General features: G+C 41.7%; 2 protein-coding genes across 4 annotated transcripts; both read right to left on the bottom strand.

The window, feature by feature from the left end:
* Window positions 1-1,934: 1,934 nt before the first annotated feature.
* LOC134465987 (GPI-linked NAD(P)(+)--arginine ADP-ribosyltransferase 1-like) lies at window positions 1,935-3,099 on the bottom strand. Its single transcript, XM_063219886.1, has 2 exons — window positions 2,426-3,099; window positions 1,935-2,109 (listed from the first exon to the last, which is right to left on the bottom strand). The coding sequence occupies exons 1-2, from the start codon at window positions 3,097-3,099 to the stop codon at window positions 1,935-1,937; spliced, it is 849 nt and encodes a 282-aa protein (XP_063075956.1).
* irf2a (interferon regulatory factor 2a) lies at window positions 3,086-27,254 on the bottom strand. 3 transcript variants are annotated; one of them, XR_010038116.1, is made up of 12 exons: window positions 27,087-27,254; window positions 26,453-26,549; window positions 26,218-26,316; window positions 25,910-26,009; window positions 10,270-10,446; window positions 9,919-9,959; window positions 9,364-9,454; window positions 7,286-7,495; window positions 6,714-6,754; window positions 4,198-6,231; window positions 3,335-3,401; window positions 3,086-3,120 (listed from the first exon to the last, which is right to left on the bottom strand). XR_010038116.1 is itself a non-coding variant. In XM_063218705.1 (10 exons), exons 2-10 carry the CDS (start codon window positions 26,462-26,464, stop codon window positions 5,215-5,217), a joined length of 1,788 nt encoding a protein of 595 aa, XP_063074775.1. In that variant the 5' UTR covers window positions 26,465-26,549; window positions 27,087-27,254; the 3' UTR covers window positions 4,001-5,214. The 3 variants fall into 3 exon arrangements, 2 of the variants coding, with proteins under 2 accessions (XP_063074775.1, XP_063074776.1); XM_063218705.1 differs by lacking the exons at window positions 3,086-3,120; window positions 3,335-3,401 and having other exon boundaries at window positions 4,001-6,231; XM_063218706.1 differs by lacking the exons at window positions 3,086-3,120; window positions 3,335-3,401; window positions 27,087-27,254 and adding an exon at window positions 26,753-27,031 and having other exon boundaries at window positions 4,001-6,231.
* Window positions 27,255-27,639: the final 385 nt, after the last annotated feature.

Below are 27,639 nucleotides of genomic sequence, written 5' to 3'. Positions count from 1 at the left end.
TCATCATCATCGTAATAAACTACTACACTGACTTGATATCATTTTTCACACACATGCAGGCAGGCAGGCAGGCAGGCACTCATACGCACACACAAGTTTGAGTTCTCAAATAGCCCATCAACTTTCCGTTTGATTTCACTGATGTGAGCACTGAGCAGCCTTAATTGAGATTCAGGCCTGTTTTATCACGTTTCGATAAATCGTAACATGGTGCAATAATGTTGCTGTTTGGAAAGTCTTGCCTTTCTACTACTGAGGAAGAAGTCATCCTGGATCCATCACTCTTCAAAATCACGTTGTGACAACTGGGAAATGTTTGGCCAACAGCTATGTGGCTGTTCAGACTATACTACTGCCATAATAACGTTGATAAGGAATGTCTCTTCAAGTCCCCCTGAATGATCAGGCAGGATCTTTGAGTTTTGCCCTCTACTGTATACAGCGATGAATTGAAAATGTTATTTTATCACTATGCTGTTGAGGTAAGAGCTGCTGTATCCTATGTCCCTCTGTTTGAAAATGTGCTCTGGTAGATGAGGAGGAGGGTTATTGCAAATAAAGGGGACAGGGAGGAATGGTGGCATTCACGTACGTAGTGATGGACCAGCTAGAGGCAGATTAGAGGAGCTGGAGAGGGTGAGTGCCTCGCTGGCACACCCATTGTTCAGAGATCAGAGAGGTATGTGCATGGAATGTGGAGCGGAAAAATGTCAACGCATACAGTTTCCTGCTATTTTTGTACCACTAACAATCATTTCAAGATGATGATTGCTGCTCTATCACAAGAACTACAATGGCCCTGCTGTGGCCAAAAGGTAGGGCACTCGTCTACCACGCGGCTGACCCGGGTTCGATTAGTGGCCCTTCCCCGTCTCTCTCTCCCCACTTGCTACCTGTCACAACCTTCACTGTACTGTCATAAATAAAGTAGAAAAAGACCACAAAAAAACACAAAAAACTACAATGCAACTTAGGATGCATTATATAGCTATGCATTGAAGAATGCCAAATGTCCATTAGACCATGACATTGGGCTTCATCAGTAACATGCAGACATTTTGGAAAGCAGGTGCAAGAGGAGCATGTGGAACTTCCTTAATGCTATATAATACTATATTAGGCCCTGTAATATTTTATATTATATATTATACAGTATTATATTTCATTATATTTTACTATACTATATTATATTATATTGACCACAGTACATTGTGAAAAACAAACTTTCAAAAGGGCACGTTGTGTCCAGTAAGGTTAAAGGGGCAAGTGCTTTAGCAATACCTCATCCCTATCTGTACACACCTACGGCTTCACTATATTTTGTGGTTCATGAATCTGCAGCACTCTGAGCAGGAAGCTAACTGCTCCCATCCATTTTTTAAATATAAAATATTTAAATCACAGACAACTATAATTAACACTGCATTCATTATTCTTTGGGTGCCTCTGCAATTTTGCACTACACTCACACCTAGCTGGATATTGTAGCCTGTGATAGGACACCAACAGACTTGCATCAAGAAAACTGTCATTTATTGAAAATGCAGACATTGTTATTCTTATCATCATCATCAACATCATCAACAACAACATCACCACATAAGGTGTAGAGCTTTCATAGGGTTTAAAAAAAAAGGTATTTAAAAGCTTTCATTGCCTTCAAGACATCATGGTAAAAATATCTTTACAACACATTCCATTCATCACAAAAAAAACAATAAGGCGTATATGTGGTGAATGCACTTAACACCTGAGATGGACATTAAGCTTTTAGGTTACACCGTTTCTTGTGATGCAGTCCAGAGGCCCCCCTGGATGCTATCATCACTGGCAGTCTTTGTTTACTGTATGCATTTGAGGAGGGGGTCTAGAAACGTGTGCATGCTTACGATAGCATCGGGGAGAGGGGCTCTCAGGGTTTGTCAGCACACAAGTCACTGTGATAAAAGGAAGCAGAAGTGAGAAACTGTGGTCAGCAGAAGAAGCCAGTGGGGCTCCACCCACCGGGCAGCGGCCCCCGTGGCAGAGGCAGCCGTTGTAGAGGCAGTGCTGCGAGATGTTGGCTTAGAGGTTGTAGTTGTGGCTGGAGCAGACGTAGTTGTAGGCATCCTAGAAAAAGGGGAAAAATACAATGTGTCTCAGGACAAAATCCAAAATAGGACAAAAATATTACAAATGATCATACACAATTATTATTATTATTATAATTATTATTATTACTACTAGTAGTACTAGTAGTAGTAGTCGTAGTAGTAGTAGTATTAATAACAATTGGATAACTAAGCTGCATGTGCTTAGGCAAGAGCATCCAGTCTAAGGCTACTAAGGAGGTCTGTTCTGTTTCCACGTCCTAAGTTGTAAAGTCTAACCATATAATGTATTTGCCAGGTTGATGCAGCGGTACAAACTCAAAGTGGTAACTTACTTGGGGAATAGGTAGCAGTCGTGGTTGGGATGGATTCCTGCGGAGGACAGCTTTATCTCGTTATCACACTCCCTACCCTTGCCCACCTCCTGTACAGTAAACGACTCCACTGGTGATATCAGCATCACTGCATTTTCTGTAGAACAGGCATGATTCTGTACATCCACTACAGAACAGGTCCGGATCTCAATCAGGGTTCCACCATCATCTGCACAACCCTCCTCTGCTTCGCTTCTGCTGGTGTAGGCTGAGATAAACCTTCCAAAACGGACCGTATCGTCCTTCTGAGCAATGTAGGTATCGAATGACCCAGCGTATACAGTCTGACACTTGGAGCCATTATTGAGGAGGCGCATGGCATCCATCAGCAGGAAATGAAGAGACTTGAACTGGAACTGGTCAGTGTAGACCCCGCCTTTGTCCTTGACAGCAGCATTAAATACTTTGGCTAATTTGTGATTGTTGCCAAAAACCTGAAAAGCTTTGACGTGCTCTGGAATGCCTCCAGGGACCTGGTCTCCGCAGGCTGTAGTGTTCCAGGCATTCTTAAACATGGTGTTGTCGATGTTGCTTAACTCATTTTGAAGAATTCCATCTTCACCCAAAACTTTGGCCAACATCTTGTCACGGCATTCAGAGTATGTGTCATCCACTGCATTTGGTGCCAGATCCATTATGACTTTTCCACAGGATACCTGTAATACCACCAAGTGCATGAGATAAACCCTTTCAATAATACAATACCCCTTCATATACAGTACATTTCACTGCTGCACACCATAACCTTCATACTACTGAAACTATATAGAGATAGACTCTTGAACAATAATGTTATGTTTAATAAAAAATGAAGCATACATTAACAAAAAAATGAAACCATAAATTGAAAGGTAACAACAGTAAACTTACTTTATGAGTAACCATGGTAAAGACCAGGATCGAGGTACACCAGAGACACCAATCGGCCATTGCAACCCTGAATATAAAATAAAGATGTTCAACAAGAAACAAAACAAGGTCAACAATAATAACCCTTCTAAAATGACACCAACACAGTTTAGCTGTACCAAAATTATATATATAAAAAATGAAAGCTTTTGCCCCCCCAATGCCTGAAATGTAGCCATATCTTCGCAGCCTGTCACATCTTCCTTCCTCCAAGGGAAATAACGGATGTTTTAACTCGCCATGTGACTGTTCTGTCCAAAAACTCAATTTCAACAGAATGCTTTACAAATGATTTTTTGCTAAAAATTAATTCAGTTCCAAAGTATATATATACATATATACATAATGTATGTGTGTGCGGTATTATGATTGGATTAAATCAATGGGATTAAAACATTTGTAAACCTGCTAATAAACCTGCTAATAAACCTGGAGAGAAGCCGTGGACAGCAGAACAGTGGACATGAACAGCTGAAAGTAAACTGTTAACCATTCTCTTCTTCTCAATAAAATGGCTCTTGCCTTTACATCAGATATGTCCAAATACTGAGAGATTATCAAGATATTAAGGAGATTAAGCATCCAAAACATCTTCAACTATGAACAATAACTGCACAGAATCCTCACTTTCCATAAAATATAATGTTTTAATTCATAACATTGTCATGTTAAGCAAAATGACATAGTATGAAACTCAAAACTAATCAGTTTAGTTGCATAACATTCTGTCCTTCATTCACGAGTGCACAACAAATTAAGGATTGCCATCAAGGTAATCAAAGCTCTACGGACTTCAACGACATAAAATCATTTCCACTTCTTACCAGAACCAGTAGTAGTCTGCACAATGTCTCGCCTTCCCAACCCTTCTGACATATAATGAAAACAACACAACCGTACCCTCCCATTTTAAAAAAAGAAGAGGAAGAGGAAGATCACACCGGACAGCCAGCCCCCCCTGAGCAAACTTTAGGTAGAGATGCCCCCTAGTGGTCCCAGGGACCTCGTACACCAACATGTAATGCTGAAGACACCACTGAATAAATATCATACTCTAAGGAAGGAGTAGGGGTGGGCGATATGGTGATATTAAAGCGCAAATCGAGTACAAGATCGTATCAAATCTGCTGAAGTGCAGAAATCATATAGATCTTGCAGTGAGGATGTTTACTATCAGTATCAAACTGATGTCTACTTACTTAGTGTTGTCTTTACTTTTATCCTTTACATTATTGTATTCAAATTGTGCACTTTATGAGTGTCATCGGTCTGTTTACATTTGATGAACTGCTAATTACAAATTGCAAGTATATAAAATGCCTGTTTTTGTTTTTTTTTGTTTTAATTTTTTCGATGGAATGTCCTGATTTTAAAAAAATCGAAATCAAGATTTTGTAAAAATGACATTTTTCCATATCGCCCACCCTTAGGAAGGAGCCTTCTCCTTGTCTCGATTAGTGTGCTAATAAAAAGCATGTAAACTGGCCTATCCAATCCGATTAGTACCCATTTCTTTATATAAAAATATAAAATACATCTCATGGGGAAAACAGTAGTCATTAAGGCAATTACAACTCATTTCCAAGAACATGTTGGATCACTGAGATCTGACCAGGGGTGCATTTCTGGAAAGCGTAGTCGCTAACTATGTTAGCTACTTTGTTGGTTGCAATGAAATTTCCCATTGGCAACTACGCCTTCAAGAAATGCACCCCAGTTTTGCTGCAAAGTCTTTGGTGGTGTTTGTTCATGACAATGTAGCATCAGCCAACATCAATGTAGCAAGCATTTGTAGATAATATCATGTTCTTAGTATACTGCTGCAGCATACTAATAAATAGTCATGATTTCACTCCAGCATTGACAATGACACTGGCTCGGCCATCAGTGTCTTGGGTCTCATCAGGAGGAGAGGACCTCCTCAGATCTGTTGGTGATGTGCTGTTAGTGTTAGTGTTGGTGGTGACGTGGGGGCTGTGGTGTGGCATGCTATTGGGATCTGTGGCCTTGGGAACAATATCAGGCCTGGTTAGGACGCGCATTAGGGATTTGTTTTGGAGAGTGACTTCAGGAGCAGGCACACGGAGGGGACCACCATGGAGATGTGCCTGAGATACAGCCTTTGGATACAGATATGGGTGAGCGTGTGGCGACACGTGATGAAGACTGGTGTGTAGAGGTAGCTGAGGACTCGTTAGTTCGATTTGCTTGGGCTGTCCACTCAGTTGATGAGGTAGACCGTGTCGGAACATTGTCTCAATGCTGTTTTCAGGTCTGATTGGTGGACGCATGGCGGCGAGGAGACGACTGCGGGGTCCCAGATAACGATGCACAACATGAACACTCCTTTGGGGAGGTTGATGGAAAATAGTCGGTGGCCGCAAATGGGCGATGGACTGGACTGGCATGTGGGGACTTCGCAGGGGAAACATGTGGGAAACAGCTTGGGCGCGGACATTGATGTTGGTCTGGGTAGGCACCTGAGTGTTAGGCTGAGGAGGCGCAGGACTGTGGACCTCCGGGGTAATTTGCTTAGTGTTCTGGGGACGCACCAGGGGGCTAGTTTGGTTATGCGCCTGAGGGCCAGTCTGTTGGCGCACAATATGACCACTGTGACGGGGATGGGCTTGAGGAGGATCAGAGTGCACTTTAACAGTCACAGGCCTAGTGGCAACGTGGAGGCTCCACCTGGGGCGCACGTTGTAGGCGATTATGGGGGACTCCTCCTGGCAGCTCGTGACCTTGAAGTTGATCCTCTCCGAGTTGAAGAAGGTGCACTTGCTCGGGGGCTTGCAAGAGGGAAACCTCACGACAGAGCAAGTTATCTGGGGCTCAGACAAGCGCCGCATGTCCCATCCCTGGAAGAGTAAAAAAAAAAGCGCGAATGAAAGTTAAAGGTACACTGTGCAGGAAATGGTCAAAAAAGGTACTGCAACAATGCTGCTCATTGAAACTGGGCTGTCTGTTGCTAAATTTGCATCTTTACATGAAAGTTTACTAATAAACTAATATTTTCTAGTATGGCCCAAGTACTGTCATTTTTGCAGCTAAAATGTCTATTTCTTCAAATTCTAAATGGCTGACCATGGAGAAGATGATTCATGCATGAAAAGTGCAATTTTCCCAGTCATAATGACTACCTAGGATTTGATGGTAGTGGTAAGTATTCATGAAAAAGATAACATTAGAGAATGGGTAGCAGTTCTGGAAATAAACAACTAAAAATCTGACCTTTAAGGTGTAATAAAATGTCTTTAAATGGTTCGAGACAATCTAAATATTATCCTTGGGTGTTAATAAAGACTAGGCATTATTATGGAGAACATACTGTGAAACCCACCTCAGGATCTTCATCGCTGTTTTCACTCTCGTCATGACTTTCTGTAATATTCAACAACAAAAAAATCACAATCACCTTCAGTCTTCATGACATCGAAAATTAAGCGGAACATTTCCCCTACATAATGTCACAATATTTCAGTATGTTTGCCATTAAAATCAATCATCAAAATGTTATCCATCATTCTGCCACATAGAAAAAAGAACATCTAAAACTGAAATTCTGTCTTTTTTCACAATTGCTGTATGATGATCCTCAATATGTCTGTAACCCCCCCCCCCCAAATCCCTGTTGAAAATCAAATAAAATGTTGATCACAAAACAAAATCCACTAGTGCCTCTTTTCCACTGCCGTTTTTCTGATAGGCCTGGCCCTACTGCACCTCGACAAAGTGTGACTCGGCTGCCACCTTTTGCTTTCCGAATAGGCACGATACAGCTCAATCGCAAAAGCAAAAAGCAGCAGCCGAGTTGCGCTGTGTCGAGCTGTACGCCTACCAGAAAACCACCAGTGGAAAAGAGGCATATGTGAACTCAGAGTGCCTGATGAGGGCTTGCGTAACCCAGCCTACCTCCACTAGATGAGGATGCAGAGACCTGCAGTATTGGGTAAATGGTGCTCGAGGAGGAGACTGGCGAGGCCTCAGTTTTGGGAGAAACTTGTTGGATTGTTGGGCTCTCGGGCACTTCAGTGGTCACCTCCACCACAGCACACACATCGGCCATCTCGTGTATAACAGGATCGTCATCATAAGATCCTGAACTGATAATTGGTTTCAGATCTGTAAAAAAGGAAATCATGCACACTGCTTTTTAAAAGTCATATACTTTATATTGTTCTTCTATCAGAAGTAAATTGTTTTTTGGTTTCAGTTCTGTTTCTTTCAACTTCCAAAGTTTAGGTTACAACATGCCTATCTGTACACATGAATAAAATTAACAATAGCTGATTGATTAAAATGTTTACAAAGCTCAAAATCCTTCAATAGTTTTTATGTCCATGCTTTTAAGAAAGTGGACTTTCTGCCTCTGAAACTAAGGGTTGAACAGCTAAAACTGAATCATATGTTTATTATAATTGTAATGGTGCATACTCAACATATCCATGAATTAAGGGCAAGTGTTCGCTCCTGTAAGGTACCAGCTATTAAGAGCGCAGCACGAAGTTCTTTCCTTTATAGAGGGATTATGCTATGGAATAGCCTTTTATACAGGGATTATGCTATGGAATAGCCTTTTATACGGGGATTATGCTATGGAATAGCCTTCCATTAAATATCAAAATAGCAGAAACAGAAATGGTTTTTAAACAAAGGGTTAGAGTTTTTTGTTGAAGTAGAGAATTAGGTGACTTAGGAATGTGATTGTATATGTGTGTATATTTGATATATGTTGCATGATTTTGTACGTCTTCTCCTCTTCCATCAGGGACCATGTTGGAAATAAGTGTATCTACGTTTTATGAATCTCTTGGATACCCCTTTGTTTTCCAATATCCATAAATAAACCAAACCAAAAAATATGCATTGGGGATACTACTGCACATGACACTTATCCTGATTATCATCGACTTTCAAATCTCTTTAAGACTTGGTCTGGCCTAAATCATAACAATAAACGTTTCCCAAACGGCATGGTTGACCCACCTGCCTTGGTTTGCTACTGGTTGAGGCCAGAAAAGGCTGTGCCGAAATTTAAAGCAAACATTTTCTTAATCCCAATAAAACGTCTCTGCTTAAACCACGTCACTGCTTTGAACACGCCTCTACCCAGACCCGTTGGAGCTGCTCAAAGTTGATTGCCGAAGGTGTTGCATCATTAGGAGGGCGTAGCCTGACTCCATTACACTACACATTAAAACATTGAAAAAAAACTATCTATGCACCTATACATTGTTGTAATATGATTGTAATAAGTAACTCAAATTGAACAGATATTACTTTGCACCTCCATATTGGTCTAGATTGTTATATTGTACTGAGATTTGATGGACTGGCACGCTGCTCGTTTCCACTTCATACGTCTGGTTAAAGCTGTGTGCAGTGTTCCTCCAAAAGGTACGTTACATTGTATTTGGTGTGCAAAGTGAAGTTACATTAGAATTCCACTTACAACTTGCAATGGTGGGGTGGCAGTGAGGCAAGAGGACACAAGCGAAACAGAAGGACGGGACAAACTAGTTTATGTTGGACCCATGATATAGGCTACCACGCAGTTACAGTAAAATGTACTATAAAATCAAGTGTAATCAAAAGTAAAAAAAAAAAACAAGTCCTACAGGCGGACAAAGATGTGTCCGTCTATGCACTGTCGCCTTGTGCACAGCCATGCACATTTCACCAGAATGCACAGGAGATACGACATTAATATCCCAAAGTTGCACAGAATCTTAGATATAGCCTTAGGGGCAAAACAATCCATGTTCGGATTGAATTAACACATACACTTAGATTGACTGCCTACACATCAATTGACATGCTCACGGAGACCCCGGCTCGATTCTGGACGGGGTCATTTCCCAACCCTACCCCATCTCTCTCACACAATTGTTTCCTGTCTCCTCTCATACTGTCCTGTCTTGATAAAGGCCAAAAAGGCCAAAAAATACTTAAAAAAAGAAAAGAACAGAAAAACCTTCATTTGAACTTACCAATGGCAATTGTGCTGTCGGCCTCCCGCGCCACCTTCCCTTGCCGTTTAGTAGCTCTTGCATTGGTGATCTCATCACCAGATTTGTTCCTCTGAGATGAAATGGGCATTTCAAAAATTGTGTTCATGCAGTTCACATTTGATTAATGATAATGCTTGATGCATAAAAAAATAACATCACGCTTAATTAAGCATGAACATAAATCCATACACTGAGTGTATGATTTTCATTATTACTGCAGATGTGGTGGCAGTATTTTATACAATAAGAGACTGACAGACCTGCAGTAATCAGTCTTTGAAATCTCAAGTGCATGATGGGGACTTACTGAGATGTGCCAATAGCATTTACAATGGATATAAAGGGGTTAGAGAGGTGATTCCTTGGCGCATAACATTACCAGTTATGCATTTATCCAAAGCGACTTACAATCGAGGACACAATCAGATACAAAGTGCTCAGGAAATGCAGGATGGACTGACTTGACTATTTTTTTTTAACAGAAATATCTTCAAAATACATACATGTATAATAACAATTGTAGAAAGAACTTACATTTTTTTCTTTCACCAACTTCTTCTCAAACTTTCTTTTTTCTGAAAAAAAAAGAAAAAAGAATGCAGTATGTGCCCAAGGTTTTATAATACCAATATCAATTGCTGACAATATCTTCAGTGAAATTTTAAGTAATAAGGTATAGATAGATACTGTGAATTATGGTAACCAATTGGTTTGAATATAAAAGAGTGTTTATGAAAATGCTCAGTGATAGTGATAATGTAGCTCAACAAGTCAATAAAAACTGCACTAAGTAAAAAAAAAAAAAAAAGCTGAAATCAATTAAGATTAAGAATAAGTGCAGTAGTGCAATTTATTGATTTTCACTGGAGTAAAACATGGTCAAACCTTTCTTCCGTGCTCGTTCAGTTGTTGATAACATCCTGTAAACTTTGATCGCATTGTTGCCCTTTTTACTGCTCTTGTCTTTCACTTCTTCTATATCAGGAAGAGAATTCATCGCACATCGAAAATTGGCCTTCCATGTCTTTGGATCTGGCTGGTCAACTCCTGGATGATACTTCCCTGTATGAATAAATTAAATGGAAATGAGACATCTGAAGCATCAAAGTGTAGTGGAAAGCACACACATCCAAGAGGAAAGTGAAAAACTGTATAATGTAAAAGCGGGGAATTGGATCTGCACACTACTTGCCAAAGACTGTATTCATTGTGAACAACGTTTCAATCATCGATCTTCTTATCTGAAGAAGTTGAGAAATTGAGAAGATGAGAAATTAAGTCTTTTGCAAGCAGTGTGCAGATCCTTCCCCGCTTCTACATCTCAAGCATCACACATCATTTCATACATCGGTAACACATTATTTTATAGTTCCATCTACTAGCACTAATACATACAATATTAATGCCAGTATACAGTACTGTACGTGTATAAGTAACTTATTAAAGATGTCCTCTCATCGTTATACTGTTGTGTTCCCCATTGTTATCAAATGCGTTACGAGTTGGACCTATTTTAAAAAACGTTCTGGTTGCTTTGTTTCAAGCCGTTTTCGCAAGCAAGTAATGTGGCTTGTGCACAAACGAGAAGGTTTCCTGGTTTCTCGTGGATATCCGTCTCTGATTGGCTCCCTCCCCCTGCTCTGCAGAGAGACTCTAAAGGTTATCGACTCGCCACTTCCCCGGGTGGTACTGCACTATAGGGGCGCCAACTGTGCTCGATCGACAGCGACCCCTAGGAGAAGTGCAGGCATGGGTCGACTAGAGTGGGGAGGCTGTATATAAACTGGCTGTGTGCTCTGTGTGTATCTGAGAGAAGCAACCAGCTGATAGCTAGGCTAAGCTAGGTTTCGGGCCACCAGGCGTTGCTTGTTTTGAAAACAAGCAGAAAAAATGACTCCACATGTTTTTAGAAAAATGGGTCGACATAAACACATGTGGGCAACGCCTTCATTCGATGTGATGCAACCAAGGTTCACGTTAGCTGGCTGTGGCCGGACATTAGCCGTTTTGCATGCATGAATGACCGGCAAAATAAAATGCGACCCGACAAAATGTCAAAAAAGGACTACAATTAATCAGTAAATAATATAAGCTCATTTTAAATACTGAATGTTACAAAACACCAGTAATATGAAACTGAACAAAGCTGAAAATAATTATGAATAGCCTATGTAAATGAATGTGTCATAAACAGCACGCAATAGTGTTGCTTGCGCTCTCTTCCTCAACGTCGTTATCCCCAATCACGTTGCTTCCCAATCACTTGACTCACGCTGGCTGATGTCGAGGAACAATTCTTTTTTTTGCATTTCATCAGTGAACACAACAAAGGGCATTGCACTTGCAAAACCGTTTCATGCCCAGTTAAGAAGTCAAGCCTAACTGTTTGGGACTCAATGCGATGACATGCGCAGCATTGCAGCATTGCAGCATCGAATCACTTTCACTTTTACCTCTGCTGAAAAATGGTGGTGGATCTCCAAGTAGGCTATAATTAAGCTACAGTAGGGTGAAACTAAAAATTTCAGAGGACAATGTGCTCATGAGAAGTTCCAGAGAAAGTGCATGCAGGGCTTAATAACTTTTTCATCAACGGCCAAAAGGGCTAGTGGATGTAACTCACACGCCCACATATAGTGTCGTACGGAACGTGTCAATTCCATTGAGAGCGCAGAAACACAACGCAATACAGTTCAAATTTCAGCGTCGTTACCATTAGTGCACAACCATTACAGTCATCTCCTCGTTACCCAAGTTGAGTAAGGAAATCCTCTTCGGTTTTGCTGACAAAACACAATGTTTTCAGTCGATGACTTGGGCTATGCACGCAGCACGTTGGCTGGCTGGTTTTTTTTCAGTTCAAGCTCTCGGGTGCGTGGAAGAGAGCGTGCGTTTTCTCCCCGTGCATACAAGCAGGGCTCTAAATGAACACCAGTCAACTGGCCAAATGCGGGTGAAATTTAAGTTTTGCTGGAAGAAAAGACCAATTTACTAGCTACTTTGACCCATTAGGGAGTGTGTGGTTGGCTATATGAGGGAAGGTCGGTCCGTTAGATATTCCAAATGTCCGGTATTCTGCAATACAGCCGGCCACTTGTCTGGCCAGTGAGAATTCTAGCGTGAACACTGGACGCAACACAGACAGGCTTTCATGATTCGCTCGTGGCTCTGCTCAATTGGGAAACACAGTCAGGCGAGGTGACGCACCACTACGAAGCCTTGCACGCAAGTTTAACTTGGGGTAACCGTTCGTTTATCAAAAGGATGGAGTAAAACTGTTTTTTATCGAAAGTTGGCCTTTAAGTTCCAGAGACTGTCTAGGGCTAGGCCACTCCATGACCTTATGTATTAATGTGCTTCTTCTTGAACCCTTCCCTTTGTTGATTTGGTTGTATTCTGTGGATAAATGCCATGCATGACACACTTGAAGTCTAGTGGTGGGGTGTAGTGAAAACTTTTTAGGGGTGTGGAACAATGAGTCTACGCAGACATCAGTGAACCTTTGGTCAGCCAGTTCAATGGTGCGTCACCGCAGAGGTATGCAGACTCTTGCAAAAGGGCATCAACAGGGATAAGCAACTGCAGGACTTGCGAAGTGCGTCAGCAATCCCCTGAGAGTTTGACATCATGACACGTCACGTCGTCATCACAACAGGTCAGTCAGACAATAATTTCTAACCATCATGCAACATTTTAATCCAGAATGTATTGCTGTCTGCATGTGCATGCAGACGTTGTGCGAAATCGACCGCACCTAGTGTTACCAATTTAATGCATGATGGTGAGAAGGGTGATCTTGGGATCAGAGACAGCATTTCTCTTCCTCCAAACACAGTGAGTTGTGTTAATCTCAAACAGCTTGATTTTGGTTGCATCTAACTAGCACCTCACAATCATATCCTAAACCAATCCGATGTTCATTGTCAACCAATCACGTAGCGAGATTTGGGATCCCCCTTTGCATCACTAATGCATTGTTCCTTCTCAGCCAATGGACCGCATCCGCGTCTTTTTAAAATGCTGTCCCTCATTCTGTTCTCTGCTTTCTAAAATAAGCAGACTTTGATGCCACCTCCACCCCTCGAGCCAACATCACCAGTGGGTTCCCGTCTGACAGGGGGCAGGCTTCGCCTGGCTCCATCATCGATTGGAGGTTTATGTGGTCTTGCCACGCTTCTATGAGAATACAGGAACCTGCTCCAAAGACATCTTCACTTAGTTTTAACCTCCGTGTTCAAGCAATCCTTCAATAAATGTCAACATCGCTCATTTTTGTCTCTCGAGTCTTATGGTAGATCAGCTAGATGCTAAAAACGACCCTGTATCTAAACTAACTGTGCACGATCAAAGTTCTCTATGCCTCGTTTTACATGTCAACAACTCAACGACTATACGGGATGCCGTATTGAGTGATTTTGAGCCTTATACATGGGTGGAAAGGAGAGATTTATTACGATGGCGTTTGGCGCGGATCCACTCACAGCAGAGGCCCAATTTTAGCATCGGCTAACTAGCGTTGGATTCTGAATGCAGGGCACATGTGGATGTGAGGTATGTGGAAAAAGTGCGCTCTCAAGCAGGGATGGGCAGTATTGCTATTACATCTAATTGAAATACATTTTGAAATACAAAATAATATTTTGTACTTGTATTTCATGTAAGCGAGATACATGTATTTGAATTTTGTATCAAATAACTTTTCTCAAATATTTTGTGTGTTCTACTCAACTACAAAATACAAAATACTTTCATCTAAAGAATGTTATTACAAGACATGAAGACAAGATGGTGCTACAGATTAAAAAGTACATGATTGGCCCTAGCCTTGACTGCACAAGAAATTCAATCCAATTGAAGGTGAGTTAGTTAGTCGTGCAAATTTGCTAGAATTTCAAAGCGGGATGTACAGGATGTATTTGATGGATTACAGGTTTTTTTTTAGGTTTTTTAGGTTTTATTATTATTATTATTATTATTTGTCATCATTGTTATTATGAATAGGCCTAACAATAATAGTATCAATAGTGCCTAAAAATAAGGCCTAATCATTTTCCTTCACTCCATTTAAAATGTGTAACAGCCTACATTTAAACATAACATTTAGTATTTGACTATTAAACTGACAATTAACCCACTAATTTGTGGAGCCATTATTGGTCATAGGGCTAGTTGTGCAAGTAAGATCACCCAAAACTAGGCTGCTACTACTACTATTTTTCACCATGCAAGAATATTCGTTCTCTGCTCTGGCCATGTTCATTTTCATTGAGGACATTTGTGCGCAGTGAAATTCAGGGCTATTTATGACTGGGTTATAGGTCTCCTGGTTAAGTGGCGCTTCTATTAATTCAAGGTCAACTGTTTCCAACAAGCAGTCGTCATTGTTTTTTCGAAGAACACGGGGAATAGTTGGAAGCTGGAGTTTGAAGTTTGACACTAGCAGCTCGTGCCCTCGCGTCGCGTGTGGACTGCTGCATGACCAGCGTTTGATTCTACCGCGGTCCGAGTGCCTGTGGTTTTATGTGCAATATTTTTAAAAAGGCAAAAGGTTGCATGTCATCGCCTGATTTTCTGTTAACGCTGACTTTCAGGAGCTCCTGAAACAAGTGTTGGTCGTTATTTGCAACCAAGACATGTCTCGCAACGCAATTACGTTCGTAACACAGCGTTGTTGTCACGAAACTGAATTAGCAACAAGCGGATTTCTAAAATAGCTCCCAACGTTCAAAAGGCTTAAAAAAGAAAGAGCCGGAGAAGACAGCCAACACTCCAAAACGACCACGATCCACTTTGGATTGCAGCATTGAAATGTAAGGTGGGCGCGACCTCGCAGCATGCGTCTGGCGCATTTGACATTGAACTAGTGATTGGACGGCACAAAGAAAAGTTTGCTTGTTATTGGAAATCAAAATAGCCTACTTGTACTACGCCTAGGCTAATGCAAATATTAATATTGCAATACTAAAAGTTATATTTGAGATGTGTTCTGCACTGCAGTTCATAACAAAGGCATGTCTTCTGGATTTAAAATATATATATATATATATATGTCGTGTGGCCCGGTATCAAATAGTCCACGGACCGGTATCGCTCCGCGACCCGGTGGTTGGGGACCGCTGCTTTAGACAACCTAGAGTAGCCTAAACTGTTCATCTGTTTGGTGTAACAGCTCGCTTTTATGGTGGAATGTACTGGAAACTGATCTTGACGTTGGCTAGCAAGTAGGGTTGCATGATATTAGAAAAATATGTGATACACGATAACATGACTGTATACCGTGATATATTCCTTGTAATATTTAATATATACATACATTTTCCACTCTCTACTTGCCATTCTTCACTTTATCATGTATGATTAAACTGAGAGCAATGTTGTAATACCTTTTTTAGGGTGATGAAGCGGTCCGCACACTGTGTATAAACTCCAAAAATACTTTAAACATATGGCAACGTTTCGATCCAACAGAGGGATCTTCCTCAGCCTGAGAAATGAAATTAAGTATTTTTGGAGTTAATACACAGTGTGCAGACCGCTTCATCACACTACCTACTACCTTTTGTCTGCACCTGGATAACTACTTGTGGATGTGCGCACCCTACTTCTAAACAGTAATACCTTTTTTTAACCTTTTCACTAAACTTGCTTTTATAAAAAAAAAAATAAGTAGGTATCGCGATTTAACCCATATTTGCGGTACGTGTATTGCAAGCCATGATATCGCCATATATTTCGATATATCGTGCAGCCCTACTAGCAAGCTAACAAAATTGCTAGTTTCCCAGAGCTATGCATTATGCTCTGCACGTTTTCCCTTCAGGTATATTGTCCATATTACTGATATTGCAACCAATCACATTTTTGTGTGACATCGGTAAACAGCTATACAATAAGATGAAAATCAACTTAGCAAATTGCGATGTTTGGACTTGCAGCTGGTGACGGTAATGTAGATAATAATAGCCTTATCCCGGGTGTTGTGTGGAATTAGATTTCATTGCACAGTTCTTCATGAGTCATGAGGCTTATCTGGGTGTTTTTGTGACATTATACTGTGTATTTATGTGATCAACTACAACTTTCGGAAACTTAAAGGGACACTGTGTGAGATTTTTAGTTTTTTATTTCCAGGATTCATGCTACCCATTCACTAATGTTACCTTTTTCATGAATATTTACCACCACCATGAAATTGTTAGTATTCAATATGACTGGAAAAATTGCACTTTTCATACATGAAAAAGGGGATCTCCAAATTTGTTCAAATTATAGCTGAAATTATTAGGGCTGCAACTTTAACGCCTTAATTTGATTAATTGAGTACATCGCAAATTAACACGTTAAATGTTTTTAACGCAGTTAATGAGTAGGCATACGTTTGTAAACTACCACAACAAAAGCTCTGAGCCTAAAATTTCATAATGCATTACACACTAATCAGTTCATGATTATTTAATTGTTTCCCGTGCTCTTGTGATCTGGGGTTTATACGCATGAACGGCCATCCGGGTACTTTGCTCGTGAATGTGCGTTACGCCCCTTTTTGGGGGAAAACAAACCGAATGTCTCATTAACTTACATGCTACATCGGCTAGCCTAAATGAACACAGTCCATGCTTCAGCCACGGCTGTTTGGCTATATTATTTGAACAGCCGACAACGCAACACATCTTCAGCATGTTGAGTGTGAACAACGTTAGTCTACAGGTCCTTGTATTTCGTTTATTTCCTTTCCCAACACCGCCAATTGACTTGCATTGGCTTTCCCCCCCCCCAATGTTTTCCCCCAAAAATAGGTGTAATGCATATGGCACACGTCACACCGTTTATGCGTATAGGCTACTTCCTACTCTGTCACTATACTCAACATACAAGTGCAGCACGTTAACACATGGCCTCTCTATCTCCCTTGCTCACCCACACAGACGACTGCAAAAGCACTTCGCTGGTTGACGATTCCTTTTTTTTGGACATTTTTTTATGGGCTTTTTGGGCCTTTATCTGGTGCACCTCCCATAAACTGTAACTGTACGCAGTCAGCTACGCAGTTAATGGCAGCAGGAGTCCCTGTGATTGGTCCTCTCGACCAAGAGCCCTCGCGCTGGAGAGAACAAACAGCTACTTCCTTGTTGTAGCCTTCACCTGGCTACGGACTGTGAGATGTTCATTTTCTTTTATTAAACCCTGCTCTCATCTCGCACAATTGTATGTTATACGCCTACCACGCAATAGAGACCGACCGATCGATCGGCCGGCCGATTTAATCGGCCGATTTTTGCTATTTTTTAATTAATCGGCATCGGCCGATTTTCTCATTTGGTTGCGCCGATTTTAAGGTCGAGGTCACGTGCTTAAAATTAATGAAAAACGAACGAAATAACAGTCGAGTGGCTCCCCCAGCTGTGATCCTGTCCCCTAGTTCACTTCAGGGAGCCGTTCAAAAGAACCGGCTCGTTCGTGAACGTCACACCTCTCTGTCAGGCACACCTCTCTATCAGGCACATCAGCGGGCAGCTACTCGGAGCCCCAATGCTGGTGGTAACCAGTGTGAAGTTTAGCTCTAAAAATACAATAGTAAGTTAAAATCTAAGCGAAATGTTAACAAAAAAGGATGCATTTCTGACATGTGATTGACTTTCACCCCATGTCTATTTGTTTTCAACGGCAACGGAGTTGAAATCAAAGTTGCTAGTGGTGTGTGACCACGATGCCTTTTACTGACCTAAGGACTATCCCTGAAATTGAGACGCATGGATTTTATCTATTAAATCGCCATTGCAACTTTCTGGAGTTGTTGGGAGTCTTTTGAAAATATACTTGAATCTGTGATTATGTCAAACCCAATATTGTAGATGAACTAGTTTGCAAAATCTGTTCACGCCGAGTTCAGGATGACAGGCTGGGAACTAAAGCATGATGCTAAGATATTTTTCAAGTTTCAGTCGGGGCCGAGGTAGTTTGGGTACTATTTTATCACCTTGTTAATAAAACAAAATGTAATCGGCGCTTTGGTAGTAATCATATTATGTCATTCATTGTTATGTTATCGCCGTCCGTCACCAAATAACAGGAGCCAGTTACGGCAACAGCTGCTTATAAACACTCCAAACTGAATAGCGGTTAGCGTTAGCGATTGCTTAGCACTTTTATTTGTGACTTTAACCCACAGTTGGAATAGTATCATGCTGTACTGTAAGCACATTTCGCATAAGTGACATTATTTTTTGATAGCTTTGTGAATCCATCCTGTAAAATTGCCTCTTTAAAGGCTGTAGCAAGTTAGCTAAACATGCTAGGTTACGACAGAACTTGCTCATTTAAACTGAGGGAGGCACAGAGAGGAGAGCTGCCTTTGTTTACATCGCTGCCTGCGTGCATGTGAGATAGAGGCACTTGATCTGATTGGATCAGCACGAGTTTCACATTGACCCATGAAGTGCCGGGGAACAGCAAGTAGTGGTGGCTATAATAAGAATTAAATACAAATTAAACAGCTTATAAACATGCATTGATTGATTGTAGGCAACAATAAAATAACAAGATAATAATAAATAACAATTAATAATAAGCTTAATTATTAACCATGTACATGTGGATAATTCATACACTGACACAATAATATTTATGCAATTTGTGTTACCTTTTCTTACATTGCCTCTTGAAAATATTGGAAATACAGTAAATCATGGGCCACCAGACAGCTTTTGCCTCCCTTGTGTAGGCTATTTGTTACATTGAACCGGTCATCACACAATAGGCTGTCACCGCTAATGTGCGGCCCGGCCCCTTCTTTATTTTCCTGTATTCTGCCCTCACTAACTTACATACATAATACATAATATTTCTACTAGGCCTATCTATATGAATATTAAGTGTGTAAATAGAACATGTTACTTTTAATTAATAAAATACATATGTTATGGATAAATAAATGAAAAAGAATATTGTTTATATACCGGTATATTTTTAGCATGCCAATTAAGGATAATATGATAGCATATCGGCCCCAAAAATCGGCCCAAAAAATCGGCTAGTCACATCGGCCATCGGCTGACTCTGACCTCTAAATATCGGCATCGGCAATAGAAAAACCCATATCAGTCGGTCTCTACCACGCAATGCAACTCATGTCCAGTCATGTAGGCTGACCAATAATCAAATAAAATTAAATTAATTAAGGCCTCCCAGATATGACAGATCATCAGGATGAAGTCCAATTGCAGGTAACGTATAGCCTGTTTAAGCATATCTCGCTACAGCCCCCACGGTCAACTTGCCAAAATAGGCTATAACGTCTGCATTTTGTCACATTTCCACAACTTGAGACAGATCAAGTTCATCACTCGTTCATTTCGACTACTGTGGTGTAATATTACAACCAAGTTGCATTTCCTCTCCCATGTTCTTTGTTTTTCGGTGGGCTTCTACGAAGTTTACTTCTTTGATCATCTTTCATAATTACAGAGAGAGCAACATTAAAAGTAGATTCGTGCTTTATAGGCTACTTGGGCTCGAAATGAATGCATCAATTGGACCAGGAGGGATCTGCACGAAAAATGGAGCTCATGATCCTTTGCTCCCGCTTTGCCGTCAAATATTAAAGGCCAAACACGTCGCTGCTAGTTACTCGCTCAGCGAATGAACTCAATAGAATGTCAATGTGTTCCAGCGAGACTAGCAGGCGAGTAGGCGAGTACTGTACAAGCGATGCGATGTGGGCGGATGCCGAGTTGAAAATATTTTATCTTCGAGCGAGGCGAGTAATGCCGTGTACAGACCAGGAGCTAACAGAGCGAACGAAGCGACGGAAGTCATTATTTCTCTATGGAGGGCACGCGACCTGCGCTACCAAAGCGAATTCGCCAGGAGCGAAGCTTCTTGCGCGACCAAAGCGAATTTTGAAGATTAAACTAAATCTAATCGCAGGCGAATTCGCTCTGACGCTGTTCGGCGAAAACCAATCGGAACGTTCATATCTCCGAATGTCCCAGGCTGTCAAGTCAGAGCTGTTATGTGATTAGCTGAATCAAACATTTCAATGCTGCGTCTCGAGCCAATACAGCGAATTCAAGGCGAAACTTCTTCTACGACCCACGCTACCAGGCAGCGTAGTTCGCTCTTGGTCTGGACACGGCATAAGCGAGTAACCAATTGGAAGGCAGAGTTCGGTACTTCTCGCCTGTTCATTGGCAGTTAAAACCGCGGGAACTTTCAGCGAACGTTCCATGAAACAGAGGCGAGTAGACGAGCAAGCGAGAAGCTAACAAATAGCAGCGATGTGTGTGTACGGCCCTTTACGCAGGCTTAGCTCCGCATGCTCTGCATTACACATAAACAATCAAAAAGTCTATCTACCATCCTGCACAAGACACTTTCTCACGACTTCGCCATTGTCAGCACTAACAGTCTCCCCACGAGGAAGCACTGTCTGACACTCAGTTTGTCACTCTGTGTGCTGAGGCGCGTTAATGTCTGTGTCCTTTTTTTCTGTGGCCTTATTCTTATACTTATTTTATGTCAGAGGTATTTTTTGTTTATTGTGGGCCTTTAGTCTGTTTTAAGTCATGAAGTATTATATCTTTCAACTTTCAACTTCGATGACTCCACAGCCATAAAAACCATCCGGTCCATCACTCGTCGACCCTGCAGACTCGCCGAGCGTACTGTTAACCACAATGTACTAGCCACCCCGGCTAGGTCAACAGATAACGCCGCCTCATCAGTCAATCAGGACACCACAGTCAACTTCGGTCTCCTCAACATCCGCTCACTCACGAACAAAGGTCATCTCATCCGTGATCTCCTCACTGACCGGAAGTTTGACTTTCTGTGTTTAACTGAGACTTGGCAACAACCTCACAACTTAATGACTGTACTCCAGATGGCTGTGTTTACATCTGTCAACCCCGTGGCTCCGGTCGTGGTGGGGGTCTCGCGATGATTCACCGCGAGACTTGGAAAGTCAAGGATTCAAGGATTCAAGGATATTTATTTGTCATGTACATAGAGACACTTTCGTGTCACTTGTAATGAAATGCGTGGCCGTTGCAAAACAAGTGTGCAGAAGAAGGGTGAAGAAGAAATAAAATAAAAATAAAAATAAAAGGTGTGTGTGTGTGTGTGTGTGTGTGTGTGTGTGTGTGTGTGTGTGTGTTCAATCAAAGTAATTAGGAGGAATTCAGTAAGCAAATGGCATGAGGAAAAAAGCTCTCTCAGTCTCTCAGTTCTAGCTCTGTGACAGCACAGTCGCCTTCCAGATCTCAGTTTTTTAAATAGTCCATATCCTGGGTGTGACTGGTCTTTGAGAATGTTATGGGCCCTAGATAGCACTCTCTTTGTGTATAAGTCTTTCACGGGAGGGAGAGGTTGACGAATACAGCGCTCAGCAGAGCGCACTATCCTTTGTAGTTCTTTCTGTTCACTCACTGTGGCGTTTCCGTACCAGGTGATGATGGACCCTGTTAAGATGCTCCTCTTGTCAACCCCTCAACCCTTGTCAAATCCTGCCTCCCCTCTCTCATCCCCTTCATTTCTGCCATCATCCACTCCTCACTCTCTACTGGTACTGTACCCTCTCTGTTCAAAGTTGCTGCTGTCACTCCTATACTCAAAAAACCTGGCTCTGATCCCTCTGACTACAACAACCTCCGCCCAAATCTCCAACCTTCCATTCTTCCACAAAATTCTAGAAAAAATTGTAGCCTCTCAACTCCATTCCCATCTAACTCATAACTCCCTCTATGAGCACTTCCAGTCTGGTTTTCGCCCCCGACATATCACTGAAACCGCCCTGGTTAAAATCACTAATGACCTGCTCATGGCTGCTGACTCTGGACTACTCTCTATTGTCATTCTCCTTGACCTCAGTGCAGCCTTTGACACCATCTCTCATTCTATCCTTCTCCACAGACTCTCCTCAATTGGCATTAGTAACACACCCCTTGACTGGTTCCACTCCAATCTCTCTGGCCGTTCTCAATTTATTCAAATGAAGTCTTTTAAATCTAAGCCCTCCCCTGTCACCTCTGGTGTCCCTCAAGGTTCTGTTCTGGGCCCCCTCCTCTTCATCACCTACCTCCTTCCCCTTGGTAATATCTTCCGCAAATTCAAAATTAATTTCCATTGCTATGCTGATGACACCCAGCTCTATTTATCTGGCAAACCCTCTGACACTCTCCCTCCCCCCTCCCTCACCACCTGTCTCTCTGAAATCAAATCCTGGTTCACCTCCAATTTTTTGAAACTCAATTCTAACAAAACTGAAGTCCTACTAGTAGGCATCAAATCCACCTTATCCAAAGCAGATAGTTTTTCCTTCTCTATTGATAACTCTCCTGTCTCCCCCTCCCCTCAAGTTAAGAGTCTGGGCGTCATGCTTGATGGCTCTCTATCCTTCCTCTCCCACATTAACAACATCACACGGTCTGCTTATTTCCACCTACGTAACATTAACCGTCTCCGCCCCTCTCTCACTTCCCATTCTACCTCCATTCTTGTACACAGTCTTGTCACCTCCCGCATTGATTACTGTAATTCTCTCCTCTTTGGTCTCCCTCAAAAATCTCTCCACAAGCTCCAACTGGTCCAGAACTCAGCTGCCCGCATCATTACTAAAACCCCTTCCTGTCACCATATTACCCCTGCACTGCAACATCTCCACTGGCTCCCTATCAAATATAGAATTCATTTTAAAATACTTCTCCACACCTTCAAGGCTATCCACAATCTTGCTCCCCCTTATCTATCTAATCTTATTCACATTGCTGTTCCCTCCCGCCCCCTCCGTTCCTCTTCCTCCATTCTCCTCTCTGTCCCCTCTGCCCGTCTTAATTCCATGGGGAATAGAGCTTTTAGCTGCTCTGCTCCTAAGCTGTGGAATGCCCTTCCCCCTGACATTCGCAATATTGACTCTTTGCCCCTCTTCAAATCCAGGCTAAAAACCCATCTGTTTCAGATAGCCTTTTATTTTATTTTAGCGTTTTATTTTATTTTATTTCATTTCATTTAAAAAAAAAAATCATATTCATTTATTTATTTTTGTTTAAAATTCTGTTTATGTGTCTTGTTTTTATTTTTGTTTCTCTCTGTACAGTGTCCTTGAGAGTTTTGAAAGGCGCTTTTAAATAAAATGCATTATTATTAGGGCCCGAGCACCGGAGGGTGCGAGGCCCTATTGTTCTTGCAATGTTTTTTATTATTTTTTTTTTTTGTTTTTATTATTATTATTATTTGCGTTTTCCCCGCACGTCGGGCCCGTTTTGAGGGGGTTGCCATGCGTAACTTTGGGCGAAACTCGGCACAGGTGTTCGGTATCCCGGCACGATGGACTCCAAAAAAGCCCTGCCCCTAAATCGGCCCAGGGGCTCTGTAGCGCCCCCCTGAAAATTTGCCTATGGGGCGGGACCGGCAAAAAGTTGAAGCTACGGACTCCAATTTTTTTGTGCTTGTATAACTCACTAAGACAAGCAAAAAAGTCTTTCAGATGCCATGGCCACACCCAACAGGAAGTGAGGTAATTGGACTTAAAGTTGAACTTTTGTCATCTTTTGACATACGACAAAATTGTCATACCATGAACTTTGATGTACTCCTCCTGAACCGTACACTTGTTCGATGTCGTTTCAATTTGTAAATGATCTTAAGACATCGCAGATGATATATTGCGAAGGAATTTTCAATATGTTGTAAGAAAACAAGATGGCGGCTTGCTGAAGTCTGATGGAAAAATCACAGAAAATGTGCCTCTACTGTGCCCTTTCTGAAGAGGTTGCCATGCATATCTTTCAACATTGATTCGCACAGGTGTTTGGTAGGGCAGTACGTACCTCTCAAAACAAGCCCCACCCCTAACTCAGCACATGGGCTCTGTAGCGCCCCCCTAAGTCTTGGGCCTATGGAGCCGGACCGGCATGAAGTTGAAGCTACGGACTCCAAATTTGTTTTGGGTATGTATCACCCTAAGACAAGCAAAAAAGCCTACAGAAGGCTATGGCCACACCCAACAGGAAGTGAGGTAATTGGACTTGAAGTTCAACTTTTGACATAAAACGAAATTGTCATACCATGTACTTTGAAGTACTCCTCATGAACCGTACACTTGTTTGGTTTTGTTCCAAACTGCAAATGATCTTAAGGCATTGGAGATGATATTTTGTGAAGGAATTTTCAATATGTTGTAAGAAAACAAGATGGCGGCTTGATGAATTATGATGAAAAAATCACAAAAAATGTGCCCTTTCTGAGGGGGTTGCCATGCATATCTTTCAAAGTTACTTTGCACAGGTGTTTGGTAGGACAGCACGTACCTCTCCAAACAGGCCCCTCCCCTAACTCGGTACATGGGCTCTGTAGCGCCCCCTTAAGTCATGGGCCTATGGGGCGGGTTCAGCATAAAGTTCAAGCTACGGACTTCAAAATTGTTATGGATGTGTATCTGACTAAAACGAACAAAAAATGTCATGCAGTGACATGGCCACGCCCAACAGGAAGTGAGATAATTGGACCTCTTATTGAAACAGGAAGTTGGCCACCATTTTAGTTTGCAGCGTTGTTAAAACAGTGCAAATTCACGTGTTCATGCATATATAGAATATAAACCTTTTTCTATATGCCTACTATGGCAACCCGATAAGGCGCCACCATCTGGTAGGCAAATGAACTGCAGTAAAAGTGGAGTTCTTCAATATCTTTATCTCGTGAACCGAACGTCGTAGAGACTCCGTTTTTGTTTTGGGCAGGATGTGATGTGGCGATATGCCCCGCCTTGAGCCGCAGGTGCGAGGGCCCGTCATCGCCGCTTGCGGCTTTAATTATTATTATTATTATTATTATTATTATATCCTTTTCCCACCTTTCTCTCTCATACCAAGTATCTCATATGGGGATGATAAAAATGAGATTAGATCAGATTATTTAATTCTAAAGTCTGTAACTAATTTTATTTATAAAATCTATTTACAGCACTAGAAAATACACAATTTCATGTTTGACCACACACAAAAACTAGTTGTCCCTTCTTGTGGGTATGGAATTTGTGTGCCATTGGCAAAAACAGATTGGTGGCTGAGCATTGTTGAGCACTTGCATATGGGAATCGGACAAAATGTTCCATCAGACTACAACAAGAAGAAAACAGTTTTAGTAGTACAGCCAAACCCTCTTCATGAAATTAAATATGGTAGAGGGGGCTAGTACATCAAGCTACGCTTGACTATATCGTCGGGGAAAAAACAAAGATGTGGTAATGAGACGTGGTCCCATTGAGAAACACTAATTTAGGGCAATGTGGTAGGCTACCCTTCACCCTACCACCATTGCTGTAAATATAGGGCAAGATCCAAGATGATTTTAGATATCCCACCTGACCTCTCCCTACACCTGCATCCATGGCTGAAGTGCCTTTGAGCAAGGCACCTAACCCCACATTGCTCCAGGGACTGTAACCAACACCCTAAGAAATAGTAAATGTAAGTCTCTCTGGATAAAAAAACGTCAGCTAAATGTAATGTGATGATGAACTTTTTACCTGTGTGGATTGCCCAATTCATAAACAAAGGTGCATCCTTTCCAAGCTCCCATCCATGACGTGCTGCATGCAACCAAGGAATTTGGAATATTTTCTTTTCCTGTAGGAAAAATGTTGTATTGGTCTTTTAAAACAGTTGTGGGGTAAATGTGAGGATACATAAACAAGGGATAAGTGTTAACAATGTTAGGGCTACATGTCTACTACCAGACAAGCACAATGTTCTTATGACTCTCTATTGCATTGACCACTTGTATAGGCTATAGGCCTACAATCTAAATGCGAAAAGGTCATACAAACTCAAATACCTTGTCAATCCATATCAGACCATTTATCACACCACTGTCAATTTGGTCCTCAAGCCAAGGGCGCATTCGCATCCTATCGATCGGCATGGTGCCTTTTGGCTGCAAGAAAACGACACAGAAACGCACATGACATTAGGCCTACTGGTATCCTGGTGATTACTGGTGAACCACAAATAGTCCTTTCAAAAGTTTCTAGCTAGTTAATTCTAGCTACTTTTAAATTCTAGCTACTTACCGAACCTTTCATCCCAGGAGAAGACTCTCGTCGCCCACCTTGACTTTCACTGCTTCACAGCAGTCACGTTCGGGACATTGTTTCTAGAATACTGTCTCTGTGAAAACAAGACCGAAGTCCAGTGAGACAGTTCCATAGCCTAGAGTATACGACCTTCTTTAACTGAAAACCATGTTTTCAAGAAATCATTGGACTTGTTGTTACTTTTCATGTCAATAGCCTGTCGCTTTATTGCCAGGTTACATTCAACAGTGAATTAAAAGTACAATTCATTTCATTAGATTCATTAGATTCCCTCACCAAGAAGGACGAATACTGGACGAGTAGCCTATAGGCCTAATTCTGTAGCCTATTTAATGAAAACTTTCCTTCAATTACACTGAGAATTGTTTCCTTAGTGGAAATGTGGCTGTTATAACACGACACATATTGAATTAATAACGTCACTATTTCTGTTAAATGTAATGGGGAAACACGCCACTTTCATAACCATGCTACGTAGCGTCGGATTGCCTACGCTACAAACTCCAAACAGGCAACTGTCGCGAGGCTGGAATATTCTCTGCTCTTGGTCTGAATCATTTCACTGTCAGTAGGGGTCTCCTACATAGGCCCACATTAACTCTTTTCTTACCATTTAGCGTCCACGCACGTCCTTATTATCGAAACGAAAAGTAAAACTTAACTGAACACTAAAACCGAAAGCTCCTTCGCATTGTAGAACTGGTTGGTATCCCAGACCGGGGCGTGGTCTGATCTACCATTGGCCCAAATCAGGCGGCACTGCGTACTGCTTACGTTTCTGTGCGCGTCCGTGCGTGATCATTCTCAAATTCAATTGGTGCACAGCTACATCAATCCTAGTAGACCACAGACTGTTGTTTCACTTTCCCTTTGTTTTAAACGAACTGGTTTTTGAGACGCTTTGGACACTAGTAGGGCTTTCAGGCCGACCAGAACGGAGCTGGAGCCGGTGCCCGCACCAGTTACGTTCAGCACTAAAGTGCTTATCTGCGAACCGCCCGTGTTCATACCGGGCTCTGAACTTTTCCTGCACGTGACTGTGTTACCCGGATGAACCTGCTGATGGCCACATTGTTGTCATGGTTCTCAGAGAAAAACCAAGCATTTTGCGGTTCGCATTGTCAACCAACTTTCTGGTTCGGGAATGCTAGTACTGTGGCATG

Source organism: Engraulis encrasicolus, chromosome 16 (genome assembly GCF_034702125.1).
Source record: "Engraulis encrasicolus isolate BLACKSEA-1 chromosome 16, IST_EnEncr_1.0, whole genome shotgun sequence".
NCBI classification, from domain to species: domain Eukaryota; kingdom Metazoa; phylum Chordata; class Actinopteri; order Clupeiformes; family Engraulidae; genus Engraulis; species Engraulis encrasicolus.
The sequence above is the reverse complement of the archived record's forward strand: the minus strand, read 5'-3'. Positions and strand labels throughout refer to the sequence as shown.